Source organism: Entelurus aequoreus, linkage group LG21 (assembly GCF_033978785.1).
Source record: "Entelurus aequoreus isolate RoL-2023_Sb linkage group LG21, RoL_Eaeq_v1.1, whole genome shotgun sequence".
Taxonomy (NCBI): domain Eukaryota; kingdom Metazoa; phylum Chordata; class Actinopteri; order Syngnathiformes; family Syngnathidae; genus Entelurus; species Entelurus aequoreus.
In genome coordinates, this window is record NC_084751.1 from 3,166,576 (window position 1) to 3,185,889 (window position 19,314).

Below are 19,314 nucleotides of genomic sequence, written 5' to 3' on the forward strand. Positions count from 1 at the left end.
TCTGCTTCCCTTTGCGTGTTGAACTTTGTGGCCTTTTTTGTTGTTGTCTATAGAATTTTAAAAAAAAGAAATGAAGAAAAGGTGTATTTCTAATTAAAGAGGTGTGGTTATTTTGTCCAAAAGGAAAAAGAAAAAGAAAAAAGAAAAAAAAAATCCCCTCCTATTTTTTTTTTTTTAACATTTAGTATTGTCTGCTTTGTTGCCCAATTGAGAAAAAAAAGTATATATAATCCAATAAAAGAGCTGTTTTTATTTTTGTTTGAATTGTATTTTCCTCCAATTTAAAAAAAATATATTTTAGTGTTGACATTTCTAAACAACGTTCTCAACGGGAGGGAAAAAAGGGCATGCGCATTTAATTTTTTTTTTTTTTTTTTTGCCAATTAGTGACTTAATAGAACAAGAAAATACAGCAGTCTCTTAAAGGTAGGTTATGTTTAGTGGAAATGTGTAAATTCAGAGTGCATATTGGGAAAGTACATTAAAAAAAACACTTTTATCGTGTGTAAGTATGAAGTTAGGAGTCAGCAGCAACTTAAAAAAAAAAAAAATGTCCCAACCCCCCAATGACCACTTTTCACTTACAATACTTGTACGGTATTCAAAATGACAGGTTAAGTGTTTTTTTTTTAATTTAACAAGAAAAGAAAAAAAATACAGATGTGTATTAAACCAAAGTGCATTTCAGAAACTAAAACAGTTCTTTTTCCTTTCAAAAATCTGCATTCATCTCCTGTTCATCATTTCCAACATTTGGGATGCGTCGAAAATGAAAATGGTAAATAAAAAGTGTAGTTGAGGGGAAAAAGGGGTGTTGAGGGGCGGGGGGTGCAGGCGTCCCCCTTAAGGCGAGCCGCTTCTTGACCTGTCCTGGTGCGAGTCCAGTCCGCTGACCAGGCGTTGAATGCTCTGCAGCTCGCTGGCGCCCTCTTTCTCCGTGCAAGTTTTGGGCGACACCGAGCGACTCGTGCGACTCGTCACCTCCGACGTGGAGTCCAGCGTGACACCGCCTGCCGACACGGGGCTGGACGGGATCAGGGCGTCCCCCTTTAGGTCAGCCCCTGCCAGGGGGGGCATGGCGGCGGTGGTGAGCAGGGTGCTGTCCGGTACCGTCATGGGCAGGGAGTAGGGGTTGTACCTGAGTCGGGGGCGCACCGCGTTCAGGAAGGGGTGCCGGTGCACAGACGAGGTCGATGACGAGGAGGCGGCGGCTGCTGCGGCTGCGGCGGATGACGCCGCCGCTGCCGCCGCCATATACGTGTAGGGATAGGGGAAGAGACTTCCGAAGGGGGACATGGCCAGGCCCTGTGGGGGAGGACCATAAAGTATCTGTTAGTACAGACAGGGAGGTGTCAGAAGACTTTACAGCAGCTTGAGAAAACAAAGAAAAACATGTTTAAAACCTACAGGTCGACTTCATAAAGGCAGTTGATTTTCATTTCTATGTTGAGAAAGCAAAAGAAAAGGCCTCAAAATGAGTTTTTCAGGGATTGCTATTATGGTCTCTCAGCTCATCTACACTGTAGTCTTGTGATGGATGGATGTCATTCACGTTCATACAATATTCACTGAAACATGTTTACAAAATTAATATAAATAACCACAAAAAGATAGCATTTTTTAAAAAATATTTTTCATTTTTTCTGAATTAAAAAAATCTGCATCTCTGCCCGATTTAATGCCTCCACAGCTATACAACATGTTGCACTAGTACACTTACTGCCATTTTACCATTATTCATATATATATATAAATAACCACAAAATGATAGCATTTAAAAAAATATATTTTTCATTTTTTTCTGAATCAAAAAAAATCTGCATCTCTACCAGATTTAATGCCTCCACAGCTATACAAAATGTTGCACTAGTACACTTACTGTCATTTTACCATTATTCAAATATATATATATATATATATATATATATATATATATATATATATATATATATATATATATATATATATATATATATATATATATATATATATATATATATATATATATATATATATATATATATAAAAATAAATAACCCAAAAATGATAGCATTTAAAAATATATATTTTTAATTTTTTCTGATTTAAAAAAAATCTGCATCTCTGCCCGATTTAATGCCTCCACAGCTATACAACATGTTGCACTAGCACACTTACTGCCATTTTACCGTTATTCATATATATATATATATATATATATATATATATATATATATATATATATATATATATATATATATATATATATATATATATATATATATATATATATATATATATATATATATAACCACAAAATGATAGCATTTTTTAGGAATATTTTTCATTTTTTCTGAATTAAAAAAAATCTGCATCTCTGCCCGATTTAATGCCTCCACAGCTATACAAAATGTTGCACTATAGTACACTTACTGCCATTTTACCATTATTCATATATTTTTCACTGAAAATATAATACAAATAAATACATTTTATTTTTTTCTCCCCATTTTTTCTTAGTTTCAAAAAAGTTTTACCCACCAAGAAAAACTAACATTTATTTCTCCCCATTACCATGTCTGACTTGCAGAAAAAATACTTAAAATATAAATATAAAATATAAATAAAAACAAATGATAGCAATGTTTTATTTATTTACTTAACTAAACAAAAAGTAATTAACCTTCCAACAAAAATCAACTCCCATTTATTTTTCCCCCTCATTTCTGACTTTCTATCAAGTTCCCCATTCACATATATACATTATGTAGTGAATAATTAACACTAAAAATATATAAATATAAATATTTGTACATATTTCGTATTATTTCCCCTATTTCCTTTGTTTAAAAAAACACCCCCTACCATATTAAATGCCTCCGCCACTATACAAAATATTACACTCACTGACATTTCCCCATTCAGTCACTGAAAAATTAGCACCAAAATAATATAAAAAAGGTCTGCATCCCCTTTCACTATGTAAAGCGCGTTGAGTCTCTAGAGAAAACGGCTATATAAATATAATTCACTTCACGTCACTCCCAGATTTAGTGCCTCCACCGCTATACAAAATGTTACACTTGTAGTAACTTACTGCCATTTCCCCCCATTCATATTATTCGCTGAAAAACACTAAAATAATGGCAACACATAAAAATTCTGTGCATTTTTTGGTATATTTTCCATTTGTTCTTCATTTTAAAATCTCTGCACCCTCTCTCAGATTTATTTCCTCCACACTTGTTGCCATTTTCCCCATTCACTGTCATACATTATTCACTGAACATGTGATACTAAAATAATATAAATATTACACATTTATATTATTCCCTGGAAAATTAATACTAAAGTAATATTAATACAGATAAAAAAAATAGATATCTTTTTTCCGAAAATACATTTAACCTCCCAACAAAAATCACAGCCCAATCCCTCTCATTTCCCTGTGTGACTTCCTTCCATTCCCCCCTCTCACGTTCATATCATTCAGTGAAAAATTAATACTATAATAATATAAATAAGTACAAATAATAGCATTTTTTTAATGTATTTTTTTTAAATTTTTTCTTCTTCATTAAAAAAAATCTGCACCCCTCAACAAAATGTTCCACTACACTTACTGCCTTTCCCCCATTCACATCCATACATTCTTCACTGACAAAATGAACACTAATGTAATACGGATGACTACAAATGATTGCAATTTTTTTGCTATTCTCTGTATTTTTTTGTATTTATATAAAAAAGTGCATCCCCGGACAAATGTACTGCCTCCACACCCACACAAAATATTTCACTAGTAAGATTAATGTCATGTAAATTTGGGGAAATGTCCCTAAAGCCCTCACAGCAGTACTGCATGCATCAGCATCTTGGTATACAGTAGATAACCTTTAAGTGTGATTAATTAAGACTCATGTACTATTCACTTGTTATCATTTGGAGATATTGTTATACTGCTCTGTGCACACCTTTATTTGGATGCACACCAGAATGATACCGGCCCCTCCTTAACTGCCTATACAGTGCATGCGCGCCACACCCTTCTTCAGAGTGTTGTGGGAATCTGTCGGGTGTATTTCTGCTCGCGTACAAACCCATAAAAATATAAATGTCAGAGTTACTGTATGTGTACTGCCTCCTTCCTTAGTTTCTGTAAAAGCGTGCTAACCGTCAACGAGGTTATCGGGGTCGCAGTGTAACAGTCTCGCCCCCGGGCTCTGTCAACCTGTGCTGCGCCACTGCACGGATCAAAACAAAGCGTGCAGCGCTTGCCTTCTGTACACAGTCACAGATTTTTATCAGCCGCGCATTAACACACACCCACAGGTTAACGCGCGGCAAATCCGGTCCCGTAGCAAAATATCAGCCGTGGCCAAACGCACAGCGGCGTGTAAACAGCTTTGCCTTAACTTCAAGAATTTTTCTAATGCCTATTAAAATTCCTCGCGTCCGTGCACTCGAGCGAGACGCGTTGACGGCGTGTGGGCCGATAAGGCGGCGAGCTTTCAGGTAAGACCGAGGTGTTTTTAAGCATGGGCTCACCTTTTCGTGCACCCGACCAGCCGCTCACGTGCAAAGGTCAAAATATTAGGACTTTTGACGGCTTCATAGCATTTGGTGGAAATGTTGTCATGTCATTACCACACAAAGGCACATTTTGATCACTTTAATTACCTAGTGGCGTTGGGTTGCTCTAATATTACACACACTTTATTTTCCAATAAACTTTTGACTGCATGTGTAACATTTTATTGCAATTCAGTTTCATGAATGCATGCTAGATTTTGTTTTTGACCACAGCCCACACAATGCACAGCTTGTATGCATGGTTTTTTTTAATGCATTTTTAAAAAATATACTTATACTGGATTCTATTGTCCAGGTGTACATATAACCAACCATATGGCTTGTGACTCAAATTTTGACTTCATTTTGTAAAACCACATACATTTATGCAGCCCTTGAATGGCTGACAACGTCACTTTCCTTTGTACAACATTTGACTTATGGCGCACGTTGCGTTATAAGCATGCATTATGAAGTTGTATACCTATTACAACATAATTAACATCCTTCTATCACACATACCTAATAGTATGGCTTGTGACTCAAATCTGAGTGTACTTTCTGGTAAAACCACAACTGCTCTTGTATATTAAACAGTTATGTCCGGGTTCTGGTAAATGGAATTCTACATACGTTTAAAAAACAAAACAAAACGATGCAATGTTCACAATATGCAGACGTATACGTGTACCTAACATTGTGACCTATAGGACGTCATTAACAGGCTTTAATCACAATGCCGTTGTACTGGCGTACCTAATAGTATGGCTTGTGACTCAAATCTGAGTATATTTTCTGGTAAAACCACAACTGCTCTTGTATATTAAACAGTTATGTCCAGTTTCTGGTAAATGGAATTTTACATACGTTTAAAAAAAACCAAAACGATGCAATGATCACAATATGCAGACTAAAATCTGAGTACTGTATTTTTCGGACTATAAGTCGCAGTTTTTTTCTTAGTTTGGCCGGGGGTGCGACTTATACTCAGGAGCGACTTATGTGTGAAATTATTAACACATTACCGTAAAATATCAAATAATATTATTTAGCTCATTCACGTAAGAGACTAGACGTATAAGATTTCAGAGGATTTAGCGATTAGGAGTGACAGATTGTTTGGTAAACGTATAGCATGTTCTATATGTTATAGTTATTTGAATGACTCTTACCATAATATGTTACGTTAACATACCAGGCACGTTCTCAGTTGGTTATTTATGCGTCATATAACGTACACTTATTCAGCCTGTTGTTCACTATTCTTGATTTATTTTAAATTGCCTTTCAAATGTCTATTCTTGGTGTTGGGTTTTATCAAATAAATGTCACCCAAAAGTGCGACTTATATATGTTTTTTTCCTTCTTTTTTATGCATTTTCGGCAGGTGCGACTTATACTCCGGTGCGACTTATACTCCGAAAAATACGGTATGTTATCTGGTAAAACCACAACTGCTCTTGTGTATTAAACAATTATGTCCAGTTTCTGGTAAATGGAATTTTACATAAGTTTAAAAAAACAAAAACAAACGATGCAACGATCACAATACGCAGACGTATACGTGTACCTAACATTGTGACCTATCGGACATCATTAACATGCTTTTATCACAATGCCATTGTGCTGGTGTACCTAATATTTAGACTATATTTGACGCAGCCCTTTGAGACATTTGTGATCAAGTGCTATATAAATAAACTTTGATTGATTGATTGACTTGTGAGTAAAATTTGATAAAAAAGCTTACTACTGCTCATGTATAAAAACGGTTTCATTTGATCCCCTAAGCATGTTTCGTATAGGCTATAAATCACTTATTTATGTATTATAAATAAATAACTTGTACAAATATTTAATAATAATTTTATGGAAATGTATTATGTATTTATGATTAATTTGATACAGCATTGGCACAAACATTAGAATGTATACAGTTATTTAATGTTTCCCTATTATTTCTTGTTTTTGCCTTATGTTTTGTGGATTTTTTTCCAACCACACACTTTGCATTGTGGGATAATTTCAGTCTAGATTGTGCAAGTGTGCTCAATATTATGAACTATAATTCCAATATATGCATGTTCACAAGTCACTTAGTGCATGAGTTTGCATGGATAATATTTATTTAAAAAAAAAAAAAAAAAAAAAAAGGAACTCTTGCCCTGGAGCTAATTAGATTCTGCAGGTCCCTGAACGCACCGCGCCCTATGAGACATGTATTTAAAAATGTTTTTAATTTTTTTTTTTTAAATGCACTTCAAATAACATTTAATGGGTCGAGGTGGAAGAAGGAAGCGTGTTTTACCTGCGAGGCCAGGACGTGTTGCTGCAGATGGAAGGGCAGGCCCGAAGCTCCAGCCGAGGACGCCATGCTGCTGGTGTCCATGGTGCTCACCCCTCCCGTGGACACGGCCGCCAGCAGAGGCCCCATCCCCGCGGCCATGTTTGAGAAGGCGCCCCCCATGTTGAACTGGCCCGGGTGGAGGAGGAACGGGTGCGCGCCGCCTAAGTGGTTGAAAAACTGCTGTCCCGTCAACCCGCTGGGAAATCCGAAGTTGGGCAGGTGGCTGTGGCCCATGTGGGCGCCCTCCGTCTGCACGCTCAGAGGCACGAACGAGTCCTTGCCCAGTGGCCGGCAATCGTCCTCCTTGGCCGGCTCCAAACTCGGGCTCTTCACGTCCTCCCCGGAGCGAGTCGTGCTGGAGATGACGGTGACGGGGCTTTGTCGGGAGTCCGAGCGGCCTCGCTCTGTCCTCGGGCTGCCGTCACGGATTCGCCCGCTGGGGTCTCCGCCGCCGCCGCCGCCGCCCCCTCCTCCTCCAACTCCTCCTCCCCCGAACAGGTGGCTCTTCGCCGGGCTGGACTCGTGATCTTTGCCGTCCTCCGTCGTGGTGGAGATCTTGCTGGAGTCCGCGCCGTCTTTGACGTGGCCATCTTTGCTCTCGTCGTCACTGTCCTCGTCGCTGTCGCAGAAGTCTAAAAAAAAACAAAAACAACAACTTTATAATCTCTTAACACCTCGATAAATCCTCAATAATCTGATTAATTAGCTTAATGATAACGACACTAAAGTCATCACTTTTTTCTCCCTTTTCCTTTTTTATGTTTTTATTATGTTTTGAACAGTTTGTCAGGTTTTGACCTCATTATTAAAACATAACAAAAACCCGTGAATAATCCACACTAAGTTAATTAAAATAATACTTCATGCTCTAAAAAGGCAAAAGGATTACTCCCTATGAATGTATATATATGTATATATATATTTATATATATGTATGTGTGTATGTATATATATATGTATGTATCTGTTTATATTTTATTTTATTTCTGATTATTATTATTATTATTAATGTATTATTATTTCTTTTTTGTTTATTTAATTGATGTATTTGTAGATATTACTTAGTTTTTTTTGCTGTTTCTTTCTTCTTTTTAGGGTGGGGGGTGATATGGTTGGGATATAAACAAAACATATTTTGACATTTAGGGCAGGCAACAGATATATGATGTATGTGAATATGATGTAATGGATAGGAATGTCTGATGCTGGATGTCATTAAAAAAAAATAAAATAAAATAAAAAGGCATCCATACAACTTTCATTGGATGAATAAAAACACTATTTTTCATATTTATATTAATACTCTGGCACCTGCATCTTTATAGTTATTTTAACTCAACATTTTGGGTTCATTTTTTCAACCCAAGTTTTGTGTTGAATTATTTAACTAAAAAGTTGAGTTATGATAGCTTAATGTTGAGTTATTCCCAACCAAATTATCGGGTTGAATTATTTTAACCAAAAAGTTGAGTTATGATAACTTAATGTTGGGTTATTCCCAACCAAACTATCGGGGTTGAATTATTCAACCAAAAAGTTGAATTATGATAACTTAATGTTGGGTTATTCCCAACCAAACTATCGGGGTTGAATTATTTAACCAAAAAGTTGAATTATGATAACTTAATGTTGGGTTATACCCAACCAAACTATCGGGTTGAATTATTTAACACAAAACTTGAGTTATGCTAACTCAATGTTGGGTGATTGCAAATAATGTTAATGAGATTAATCCATAATAAAATTCCCTTCAAGAAAAAAGTAACTTTTTAATTCAAAAAACAAAAATGCTTTTACCCAAAAATGCGTTACTCGTTGAAAAACAACTCAAAAATGGTTCATCATTTTGAAAACCCAGAAGTTGAGTTAAAATAATACCCTTCCAAAGGCAAGATCTTAATTGTGTTTTATGTATACATTAAGGTGGACAGGTGTACCTAATATTCTGGCTTGTGACTACAACTTAAACATTTAGAAATTAGTTTGCACGTACGTATACAAAATGTCTCTCTTTGTTTATCTTAAAACTGAATGCCACTTTTTTATGTCCGTGGTTGGAATTTAATGTGATAATATTATATTTATCTTACTGCATGATATGTTATTCTATTGTAAATATTGTCAAATCTGAGAGAGTTGTGTGAGCTGAGAGGTATCTGAGCAAAATTGTCTTTAATTATTGTCTGCAATTGTTAGTTGTGTAACTTGTACTGTGTTGTGTTAATTTGAAATGTCTTTGGTCCCTCTTGAAAACGAGACGCTGCATCTCAAGGGATTTTCCATTAATAAATTCAAATAAAAATTAAATTACAACGTGCAATAGTGCATGTATACAATGCATTATCCTGTACATTGTATACAACTCGGGCATTGATATTATCTCTAAAAAGGCAAATTGTTTTGATACAACTCATTAGATGAGTGAAAACACTGTTCTGCATGATCATATATTTTTATTAATACATTGTTGTATCACCCATGTTCTTACAAAAGCATTATTTTGTGTTTTTGCACGTTATTGGGGCAGGTGTACCAAATTTTGTGGCTTGTGACTATATAACTTCAACACATATACATTTTGATTTCTACAATGTGCAATATTACATTCCATTTTATATCACCCAAGTACTTGCTCGGGCGTTTTTATTTGTAAAAAAAAAAACCCCACCAAAAAACCTGTGCATACAACTTTTAAATTGTGCATATTAATATTTTCATTGTGTATAACCCACCTGCATTATCTCTAAAAAGACATGACACAACTAAAAAAAACACTGTTATGCATATTCATACATTGCCATTAATACTAATTAATGTAATAAATACTGGCATTATCTTATTGTGTTTTTTGTGTACGTCAGCTTGGGCAAGTGCACCTAACATTGTGGTTTGTGACTAAAACTTCAGCATGCTTGCTCGGCCATAAAACGTAATTTCTGCACAACTCATTAAATTTGGAAACAAATATTCTCAAGTATATGTATATTTGCTTTAAAAGTATCACCCACGTGCCAATGACATTATCTTATGTTATTTTGCATACATTCACACAAAAGAATTCTGGGTTATTTTGATAACCCAATGTATGAGTTGCGAGTGTTGGGTTAAATTTTTGGGTTATTTTTTATAAAGGGCAATCCATTTTTGGGGTTATTTTTTATAAAGGGCAATCCATTTTTTGGGTTATAAGGGTATTATTTTAACTCAATTTCTGGGTTTTCAACACTATGAACCATTTTAGGGTTGTTTTTCAATGAGTAATGCATTTATGGGTAAAAGGCTTTTTTTTATTTATTAAAAAAGTACTTTTTTCTCATTAACATTAATTACAATCACATTTTATGTACATGAAAATATTTGAGTATGCTGACTACTATGACCATACATGGCAATTCTTGTAAAAAATGTCACTCATATCTTGCTTTTGAGTATATTTTATAAAAATCATTTTGATTAGTAGTTGGGAAGGAGTAGGACAAACCAGCAGTAAAATTTACAATTTCTAACAAACTATTGGGTCACGGAGTGCTAAATTGCGCAACCCAACAGTTGGGTTTTGAATAACCCAACATTGTAGTGAGCATAACTCAGCTTTGGTGTTAAATACATTCAAACCAATAGTTGGGTTATGAATTAACCAACATTGAGTTAGCATAACTCAACTTTTTGGTTAAATAATTCAACGCGAAAGCAGGGTTGAAAAAAATTAACCCAAAATGCTGAGTTAAAATAACCCAAATAAGGGATTTGTCCTTTTCTGAACCAGCAGTTGGGTTAAAATTGGGTTATTTTTTAACCCAACATTTTTTAGTCTGTTGCTTAATGTGGCTTGTATCTAAAACTTCAACTTGTGCATTTTTTTTACACGTGCATATTTATAACCTGCGTTAGTTTATCAGTACAATGCATGATCTTACACGTGGCCATAACTGTCTTTACAAGGGTTGTGTACTTACAGTGCAGATATGGACTACACACTAAAAAATGTTGGGTTGAAAAAATAACCCAATTTTAACCCAACTGCGGGTTCAGAAAAGGACGAACCCTTTATTTTAGTTATTTTAACTCAACATTTTGGGTTAATTTTTTTCCACCCAACTTTTGCGTTGAATTATTTAACCCAAAAGATGAGTTATGCTAACTCAATGTTTGTTGATTCTTAACCCAACTATTGGGTTGAGTTTATTTAACACAAAAGCTGAGTTATGCTCACTACAATGTTGGGGTATTCCAAACCCAACTATTGGGTTGCGCAATTTAGCGCTCCTTGACCCAATTGTTGTTTCACAATGATACATTTTACTGCTGGTTTGTCCTACTCCTTCCCAACTACTGATCAAAATGATTTTTATTCCATTAAACTATACTCAAAAGCAAGATATGAGTGACCCAACTTATGTGTTGAGTTATTTAACCAAAAAGTTGAGTTATGATAATTTAATGTTGGGTTATTCCCAACCAAACTATTGGGTTGAATTATTTAACCCAAAAGTTGAGTTATGCTAACTCACTGTTGGGTGAATGCAAATAATACAATTCTCTTCAAGAAAAAAGTTACTTTTTAATAAAAAATAGAAGCTTTTTACTCTAGAATGTGTTACTTGTCGAAAAACAACCCAAAAATGGTTCATAATTTTGAAAACCCAGAAATTGAGTTAGTTCACCAGTACAATGCATTATCTTACACGTGGCCATAACTGTCTTTACAAAGGTTGTGAGTTATTTTAACTCAACATTTTGGGTTAATTTTTTTCAACCCAACTCTTGCGTTGAATTATGTAACCAAAAAGTTGAGTTACGATAATTTAATGTTGGATAATTCCCAACCAAACCAATGGGTTGAATGATTTAACCAGAAAGTTGAGTTATGATAACTTAATGTTGGGTTATTCACAACCAAACCAATGGGTTGAATTATTTAACCCAAAACTTGAGATATGATAATTTAATGTTGGGTTATTCCCAACCAAACTATTGGGTTGAATTATTTAACCCAAAAGTCAAGTTATGATAACTTAATGTTGGGTTATAAGTTATGATAACTTAATGTTGGGTTATTCCCAACCAAACTATCGGGTTGAATTATTTAACCCAAAACTTGAGTTATGCTCACTCAATGTTGGGTGAATGCAAATACTGTTAATGAGATTAATCCATAATAAAATCCCCTTCAAGAAAAAAGTTACCTCTTAATAAAAAATAGAAGCTTTTTACTCCAAAATGTGTTACTCGTTGAAAAACAACTCAAAAATGGTTCATAATTTTGAAAACCCAGAAATTGAGTTAGTTCACCAGTACAATGCATTATCTTACACGTGGCCATAAACTGTCTTTACAAAGGTTGTGAGTTATTTTAACTCAACATTTTGGTGTTAATTTTTTTCAACCCAACTTTTGCGTTGAATTATGTAACCAAAAAGTTGAGTTACGATAATTTAATGTTGGATAATTCCCAACCAAACCAATGGGTTGAATTATTTAACCAGAAAGTTGAGTTATGATAACTTAATGTTGGGTTATTCCAAACCAAACTATTGGGTTGAATTATTTAACCCAAAAGTCAAGTTATGATAACTTAATGTTGGGTTATTCCCAACCAAACTACTGAGTTGAATTATTTAACCAAAACGTTGAGTTATGATAACTTAATGTTGGGTTATTCCCAACCAAACTATCGGGTTGAATTATTTAACCCAAAACGTTGAGTTATGATAACTTAATGTTGGGTTATTCCCAACCAAACTATCGGGTTGAATTATTTAACCCAAAACTTGAGTTATGCTAACTCACTGTTGGGAGATTGCAAATACTATTATTGAGATTAATCCATAATAAAATTCCCTTCAAGAAAAAAGTTATTTTTAATTAAAAAAAAGCCTTTTACCCAAAAATGTAGATATAATAATACCCTTATAACCCAAAAAATGTATTGCTATTCATAAAAATACCTCCACAATTGAACCCAACACTAGCAACTCATAAATTGGGTTATCGAAATAACCCAGTATTTTTGAGTGTGTGTAGGTGTGCGCATGCGTGTCTTTACATTAATATTAAAGGTGCAATATCAACAAATATATATAAATGTTATAATATTTGCTACTATTGCATCTGCGTGTAACCACAACGCACACGCACTCGTTTAATGAACCCGCGGTTGTTGGTTTTTTTTTGCAACAGCGTACTCAACTTTACGACACTTTTTAATTTGCAGCAGACAAACCCTGCGCGGTTTGTAGTGTTTGTTTTGTCCACTTTTGTAGCGTTCACACCTTTTTCTATACTTTTTTTTTTTTTTTTTTTTTTACACGGCTGAGTACCTTTCAGGTGTGGGGGCCCCACGGTCGACACTGCAGGGGAGGAGGCCTGCCCGAAGCATTTGAAGGGGGCCTGCTCTCCTGAGGAGTCGTCCGAAGCTCCGTTCTCCTTCTTCTGCTGCTCCTCATAGGAGCGAATGGACTGCAGGGCCAATTGTTTCCTGCACACACACACACACGCACACGCACGCACACAACAATTATCCCTCATTTTTTAGCGCCTATAGGTGCATGCGTTGCCATGGTGACCCCACACCGTCCATTCCCACTGCAGTATAAAAGCAAGCTAATTAATTAAATATGCTCCAAATAGCAGCGACTTTTTTTTTTTTTTTTTTTTTTTTTTTTTTGCAGGAAGCACACCCTCGGGGTTAATTTTGACGCGTTTTTAATCCAACTAATACTAATTTTGAATTTTCATGCTTACCTTTTTTCCCGTCGACCATTGCCTGTGTCACGGAAGCCTTTGGCAAAAGGGTTATGGTCAATTTTAAGTTGAGTTATCTGCAAAAAAAAAAACAAAAAAACACACACAATTAAAAATAATACAATTTTAGAATGTCACTCATAAAGTACAAACATGCACATGCGTGTCTGTGTTTGCGTGGACTTTTTTTTTCTCTCCCCCTTTTATTTACACACCCTCCCAGTCTGAAGACGTGTTTCCATTGCAAACTGGTGCCATCATTTCTCACATATCAAAGAGTCCTGATGATTTTTTTGATTGGATTTCATGTATCACCACGGAAGGGGAGCAACACACACACACACACACACACCTCTCCCCCACACACACACGCACACACACGCACACAATGCAACCACGCAGCGTGTAGTGTGACACGAAAAGCCTTTTCTGTTTCTCCATTCATGCATACTCGGAGCCTTCTTCTTTTTTCCCCTTCATTTCTCAACCCCCTACCAATTTTTTTTTTTTTTTTTTGCACATGCAGACAGTGTGACGTGTGATTGTGTATGCGTGGGTGTGAGTGTGTGTGTGTCAAATCCCTTCCACGTGATTTAAAATGTAAAAAAAAAAAAAAAAAAAACCCTGCACAAGTAACTTGAATTTTTCATGACGACAAATCGACCCTCTCTATGAACATTCTGCATGCAACAAGCCTATAAGAAGAATTTTCCCAAAATTTTCTCATTTTTAATCTTTTTTTTTTTTTTTGGTCCTTCTTACTTTGTCGTTCTGATAAGCAGTCACCGCGATGAAGTCCGTCTCCGGGAAGACGTACGTCCTGAAGGTGCTGTAGGGCAGCTTGAGGATGTCGTTCGCCCTCACGATGTGAAAGCGAGGCTGATATTTGTGCATGGAGTTCAATATGGTCTGCAGGACACATGGCACAAAATAAAAAAATAAAAAAACAAGAACACCGTAAAAAAAAAACCCTGTTGATATCATTTAAATCACATCCTGTTGGGCAAAAAAAGTGCATCAGTAAATACATACACATGATTACGTCATCACTGATTGCATTGTCATTATTCTGTGCAGCTAAATCAACGTTGCACATTTTTAAAAACTGCACTTTTTGTTTCCCATTGAAATGTCATATTTCGTCAGGCAAAATATTACAAAACAAACTAATTTTCAATTAAATGTCCCATTTTGCCACCCTCATGCAGCTAAATCCGGCTGCCATAATATTAGAAACACCTGCAGTATGATACCATCGATATTTAACAAATAGTAATAATACATGCATCTATAGCACACGTTTTTTAAAACTAAAGGTATGTTTTTTTTTAGCTTCTTTTAAAAACATGTTAGAACACTTAAATTTCATCAGGCAAAATATTACAAAACAAATTGCACATTTTTAAAACGACATATTTGTAATCTAAATGTCACTTTGTGCACTGTATGAATATATATATATATATATATATATATATATATATATATATATATATATATATATATATATATATATATATATATATATATATATATATATATATATATATATAATTAAATGTAATGGTTTGCCCTCTTATAGCAACCAAAATATTAGAAAAAGCTCTCAGTATGATGAACTGCACACTTTTTAAAACTACCAAATTTTATTAAAATCTTACTTTTTGCACTATATGTAGATTATGTATATTTCAATGAAAATGCAAGGATTTGCCCTTAATAAATAGGAAGCAACCAAAACTTTAGAAACACTTTAGTATGATGCACGAGCAGCCACTTTTTAAAACGACATATTTTTTAAATTTAAATATAACTTTTAGCACCATATAGCTATCAAACAGGTCGTTTTTTAAATGAAAATACAATGTTTTGCTCCCCTTATAGCAAACAAAATATTAGAAACAGCCCTCATTATGATGCAGTGCACACTCATTAAAACGACATATTTATTTTATTTAAATATCACATTTAGCACCATATATCTATGAAATAGGAATATATGCATCATTTTTTAAAATGAAAATACAATGTTTTGCTCCCCTTATAGCAACCAACATATTAGAAACACCCCTCCCTTTATGATGCACTGCACATTCATTAAAACGCCATTTTATTGTATTTAAATATCCCATTTAGCACCATACATCAATCAAATAGGTATACATGCATACTTTTTTAAATGAAAATACTATATTTTGCTGCCCCTATAGCAACCAAAATATTAGAAACACCCCTCATTATGATGCAGTGCACACTCATTAAAACAACATTTTATTTAATTTAAATATCACATTTAGCACCACATATCAATCAAATAAGTATACATGCATACATTTTTGAATGAAAATACAATATTTTGCTCCCCTAATTGCAACCAAAATATTAGAAATACCCCTCATTAGGATGCAGTGCACACTTTTTAAAACGACATATATATTTTTTTATTTAAATATCCCTTTTAGCACCACATATCTATCAAATGGGTATATATGCGTTATTTTTTAAATGAAAATACGTTTTGCTCCCCCTTATAGCAACCAACATATTAGAAACACCCCTCATTGTGATGCAGTGCACACTTTTTAAAACGACATATTTCTTTTCATTTAAATATCACATTTAGCACCATATATCTATCAAATAGGAATATTTGCATCCTTTTTTAAATGAAAATGCAATGTTTTCCTCCCCTTATAGCAACCAACATATCAGAAACACCCCTCATTGTGATGCAGTGCACACTTTTTAAAACGACATATTTCTTTTAATTTAAATATCACATTTAGCACCATAAATCTATCAAATAGGAATATATGCATCCTTTTTTAAATGAAAATACAATGTTTTCCTCCCCTTATAGCAACCAACATATCAGAAACACCCCTCATTGTGATGCAGTGCACACTTTTTAAAACGACATATTTCTTTTAATTTAAATATCACATTTAGCACCATAAATCTATCAAATAGGAATATATGCATCCCTTTTTAAATGAAAATACAATGTTTTCCTCCCCTTATAGCAACCAACATATCAGAAACACCCCTCATTACGATGCAGTGCACACTTTTTTAAAACGACATTATTAATTAAAATGTCCCATTTTGCACCACACATGCATCAAATATACAGTATATAATATATGAGAATGCAATGTTTCCCCCCCAACCAGCGCACAGTATGATGCACTGCACATTAAAAATGCATCACATATTTAAATTTAGCAAAAACATTAGCAACATTTCAGTGTGATGCCCCACACGCGTGTTGAATTGATATTTAAAAGGAGCAACAGCAGAATTATTATAGTGTTGGGTGCCACAGGTGTACCTAATATTATGGCTGTTGAGTGGGCTTCATGTTCAGCTTAATTTTTTTGGGAGGGGGTTTGAATGGAGAAGGTGTACTTAATATTGTTGTTGTTAAAATTCTAACACAGTCCTGTTATAAACATGGAAAAAATACATGTCAAGAATTTTCAAGGTGAAAAAGTAGGAAATAGTAAAAAAATGACATACATTAGTAGAACTTACAAATCCATGCTTGTCGGAGATGTTGTTGGTCAGCTTGAGCTTGTGGAAGTTGACCACTTTGGACATCCACTGCTCGCCGGTGGCGGGGCTGTCCGGGTGGATGTACATCCTCTTGGGCATCTCCGGGTCGGCCTTGCCCGCCACCATCCAGCGGGAGTTGTGGAACTTGTACCTGCAGTCGTCCGCCGCCACGATGTCCATCAGGAGGATGTACTTGGCCTTCTTGTCCAGGCCGGTGCACCTCACCTTGAAAGGGGGGAACATCCGCCTATAAGGGAGACATTTTTTTATTTAATTTTTTCATTTTTTTTAAAAAAATGTGCGAGCTAAAATAACACAATGGAAAGTGCAGATGAGAGGATTAGAAGGAGATTTTTTTTTTTTTTTTTTGAATAATTCACCTTCCAGATTTGGTGATCACCATTTCGGTGCCCCGCTTGTGGAAGAGCTCCCACAGCTCCTTGGCTTCCAAGTGGACTTTGGGGTCGTCCTCCACTTCCTCCTCGGGCTCCAGGCTCTTCAGAGGCCGGAGGTGCGCTGCGGCGGCGGCGGCGGCTGCGGCTGCCTGGTGGCCCAGCGAGGAGAAGTGCAGCCCGGCGTCCGCCGCTCCCCCCATCAGCTGCTCCATGATCGGCTTGCCCAGCGAGAGCGAGCCGCTGGGAGGCAGCGCCAGCGCGGGGAAGAAGGGAGGCTGGTGGCCCAGCATGGCGCTCATGGCAAAGTCCGGACCCCGGTGAGGTATAAACGGATGATACGCCATACTCGAGCCCTGGATGACTGGATCTCTCATCAGGAAGTTCATCCAAGTGCTTCGCAACCAAGTGCGCACTTAAAGGAGAGTTTGGAATCAAAAAAGAAGGAGGGAGGAGGGGGGGGGGAAATGTTGAAGAAGTCCTTCAAACTCGCAGGGATGATGAAGATGAGGATGTTCTCCGCCGTGGACTTTTTGTTTTCGACACGGACGCGCGGTGAGTGGAATCAAACCAACTCGGGCGCGTCGCCGTGCATTATTCTTCCCCGGTCAGAGCGTCGCCATTCCCGGGCACAAAATGACAACAAAAAAAATCAACCAAAAAAAAAAAAAAAAACAACGTCCTCAATCGGCGTCTTGTGTTGAAATATTCCCCTCCTGTAATCCCAACCCTTCCGTGTCGGTTTTTTTTTTTTCTTTTTTTTCTTTTTTTACGCACACTCCAGGCGCCCTCTCGCCTTTACGCGCATTTCTGGGAAGGACGCACGCGGAGAAAGAAGTCGGAGAAAGAGAGAGAGAGAGAGAGAGAGAGAGTGTGGTAAGGTCCCAGCTCCGTGATTTTCCTAGCGCCTTCTGTGGCCCACAGGGCTCCACGCAGGATGGATGTGTTGCAGCCGACTCCCTTTGATTGGCTCTTTGACGCTTTCGGACCAATTGTGAGGCTCGACGGGGGCGGGGTTTTAACAGGTCCGGGTGCAGAAGGAGGAGGAGGAGGAGGAGGAGGGAGGAGGGGGAGGAGGAGGGTGTGGGGGGGTGCGTGGATCAGACTTGGGACTTATAAAAAAGGTGTTTGGAAACTGGAAGAGAAAAAAAAAAAAAAAAAAGGCATTGCATGTGAAAGTAAGCTTCAGTCCCAGTCAGTCAATCAGCGGCGGCGTGAATATGTCAGCGTGGAGCTCCGAGAGGCGGAGCGGGGCGAGGCGGCGAGCCAAGCCGGGGGAGCGACGCTCTTCCCCGGCTAGGATGTTCTCGCCTATATACCCGGCTGGGTCTCCGAGGCAAAACTTGTTTATTCACAACCTTTCTCCTCACAGTCCATATACGTCTGTTTTTTATTATTTTTGCGCACAATTTAACGATATTTCCGTGCAAACACACTCAATTCCCCGCTGCAGAACAAACAGGAGTTGGAGGCGCTATAAGACAAGCTATAACATTAATCCTTCATTTTTTATTTTTTTTATTTTTTTCTACCATTTCTATTCGTCTGATCTTATCTGCGGAAGTGCCATTTCTGTATTTTGAAGGCATGTCACTGCTCCAGTTGTGTGTTTTTGTGCGTGTGCGCGCTATCATATCTGGCATCAAAACAGCAACAGATATTATGAATCATAACCAATCAATTGTGCGGGCATATATAGAAACACTTCCCGGCACGACTGCACCA

At 36.5% G+C, this 19,314-nt stretch overlaps 1 protein-coding gene across 2 annotated transcripts; it reads right to left on the bottom strand.

Annotated features, from left to right (window-relative positions):
* Positions 1 to 420: 420 nt before the first annotated feature.
* Positions 421 to 18,490, bottom strand: tbx3a (T-box transcription factor 3a). Of its 2 annotated transcripts, none has more exons than XM_062032238.1 (7): positions 17,578 to 18,490; positions 17,177 to 17,444; positions 14,405 to 14,551; positions 13,643 to 13,719; positions 13,219 to 13,376; positions 6,860 to 7,530; positions 421 to 1,305 (listed from the first exon to the last, which is right to left on the bottom strand). In XM_062032238.1, the coding sequence occupies exons 1-7, from the start codon at positions 17,976 to 17,978 to the stop codon at positions 844 to 846; spliced, it is 2,184 nt and encodes a 727-aa protein (XP_061888222.1). In that variant the 5' UTR covers positions 17,979 to 18,490; the 3' UTR covers positions 421 to 843. The 2 variants fall into 2 exon arrangements, with proteins under 2 accessions (XP_061888222.1, XP_061888221.1); XM_062032237.1 differs by having other exon boundaries at positions 17,162 to 17,444.
* Positions 18,491 to 19,314: the final 824 nt, after the last annotated feature.

Bases quoted from the DNA above. Each gene is read 5' to 3' on its own strand.
- tbx3a (XM_062032237.1), bottom strand. From the start codon at position 17,978: ATGAACTTCCTGATGAGAGATCCAGTCATCCAGGGCTCGAGTATGGCG. The intron at 17,445-17,577 runs GTGAATTATTCA...TCTCCCTTATAG, and splicing joins GTGATCACCAAATCTGGAAG to GCGGATGTTCCCCCCTTTCA. The intron at 13,377-13,642 runs GTAAGCATGAAA...GTGTGTGTGCAG, and splicing joins AATGGTCGACGGGAAAAAAG to GAAACAATTGGCCCTGCAGT.